The sequence below is a fragment of the Cladosporium halotolerans genome (genome assembly GCF_011745625.1).
Source record: "Cladosporium halotolerans strain TM138-S3 chromosome Unknown Sca547, whole genome shotgun sequence".
NCBI lineage: Eukaryota > Fungi > Ascomycota > Dothideomycetes > Cladosporiales > Cladosporiaceae > Cladosporium > Cladosporium halotolerans.
In genome coordinates, this window is record NW_027191938.1 from 1 (window position 1) to 799 (window position 799).

Below are 799 nucleotides of genomic sequence, written 5' to 3' on the forward strand. Positions count from 1 at the left end.
ATGGTTCACCATCTGGTCAAATGGTTCTTACATGTCGAGTTGCCGGTTGGTGTCGGTTTGACCACAGAACCAGCACCAACCGAACCAATAACAGCACTGTGTGTGGTCGACACCGAACAACACGATTCTCGAGAAATGCGGCTTTGACGCCCTTCTCTTCGTTCGCTACCTTCGCATGATGCTCTGGATCTTCCTTCCCATCACATTAGTCGTCACTCCAGGGTTGGCGCCGGTCAACCGTCTCTCGGGGAAAAACGCACGGACGTCTGTTCTGGACGTCTTCGCCATCTCGAACATCGCGCCGGGACAGGTCGCCAGCAAGCTCTGGACGCACTGGGCTTTGGGTGTCCTTGTCGTGGTATGGGTGTGCTATGTAGTGCATTGCGAAGCCCTCGCATTCGTCGAAGCGAAACAAGAGTACGCAAGAAGTGAGCACTATCGATCGCAGTCGCGGGCCACCACCATACTGGTTGGCAATATTCCTGAGGCTTTCCTTACAGAGGACAAGCTGAGAGACGCATTTGACGTGTTCCCTGGTGGCGTTAGGGACGTCTACATCAACAGGAATGACAGCAACTTGACTGCAAAATTGGCGGCGCGCGAGAAGCTCGTCACTGCGTTGGAAACGGCGCAGACAAAACTGATCGCCGCACGCGTTTCCGATGTCGCAGCTACGCGAGGCAGCCAAGGGTCTGGCAACTTGTCTCAACGCAGTGGACACGCGCTCGGCGCGGTCTGTGGGAAAGACCAGGGTCGCAAATCATGTGCCGGGCCGCAGACTATGCCAAAGACAAACCGC

The 799-nt window shown here is 55.8% G+C and overlaps 1 protein-coding gene across 1 annotated transcript; it reads left to right on the forward strand.

The window, feature by feature from the left end:
• Nucleotides 1–799, forward strand: WHR41_09687 (uncharacterized protein; the record flags this gene model as incomplete). Its single annotated transcript, XM_069378288.1, has 1 exon — nucleotides 1–799. A coding segment is annotated over exon 1 (624 nt), but the record flags the coding sequence as incomplete, so codon positions are not given.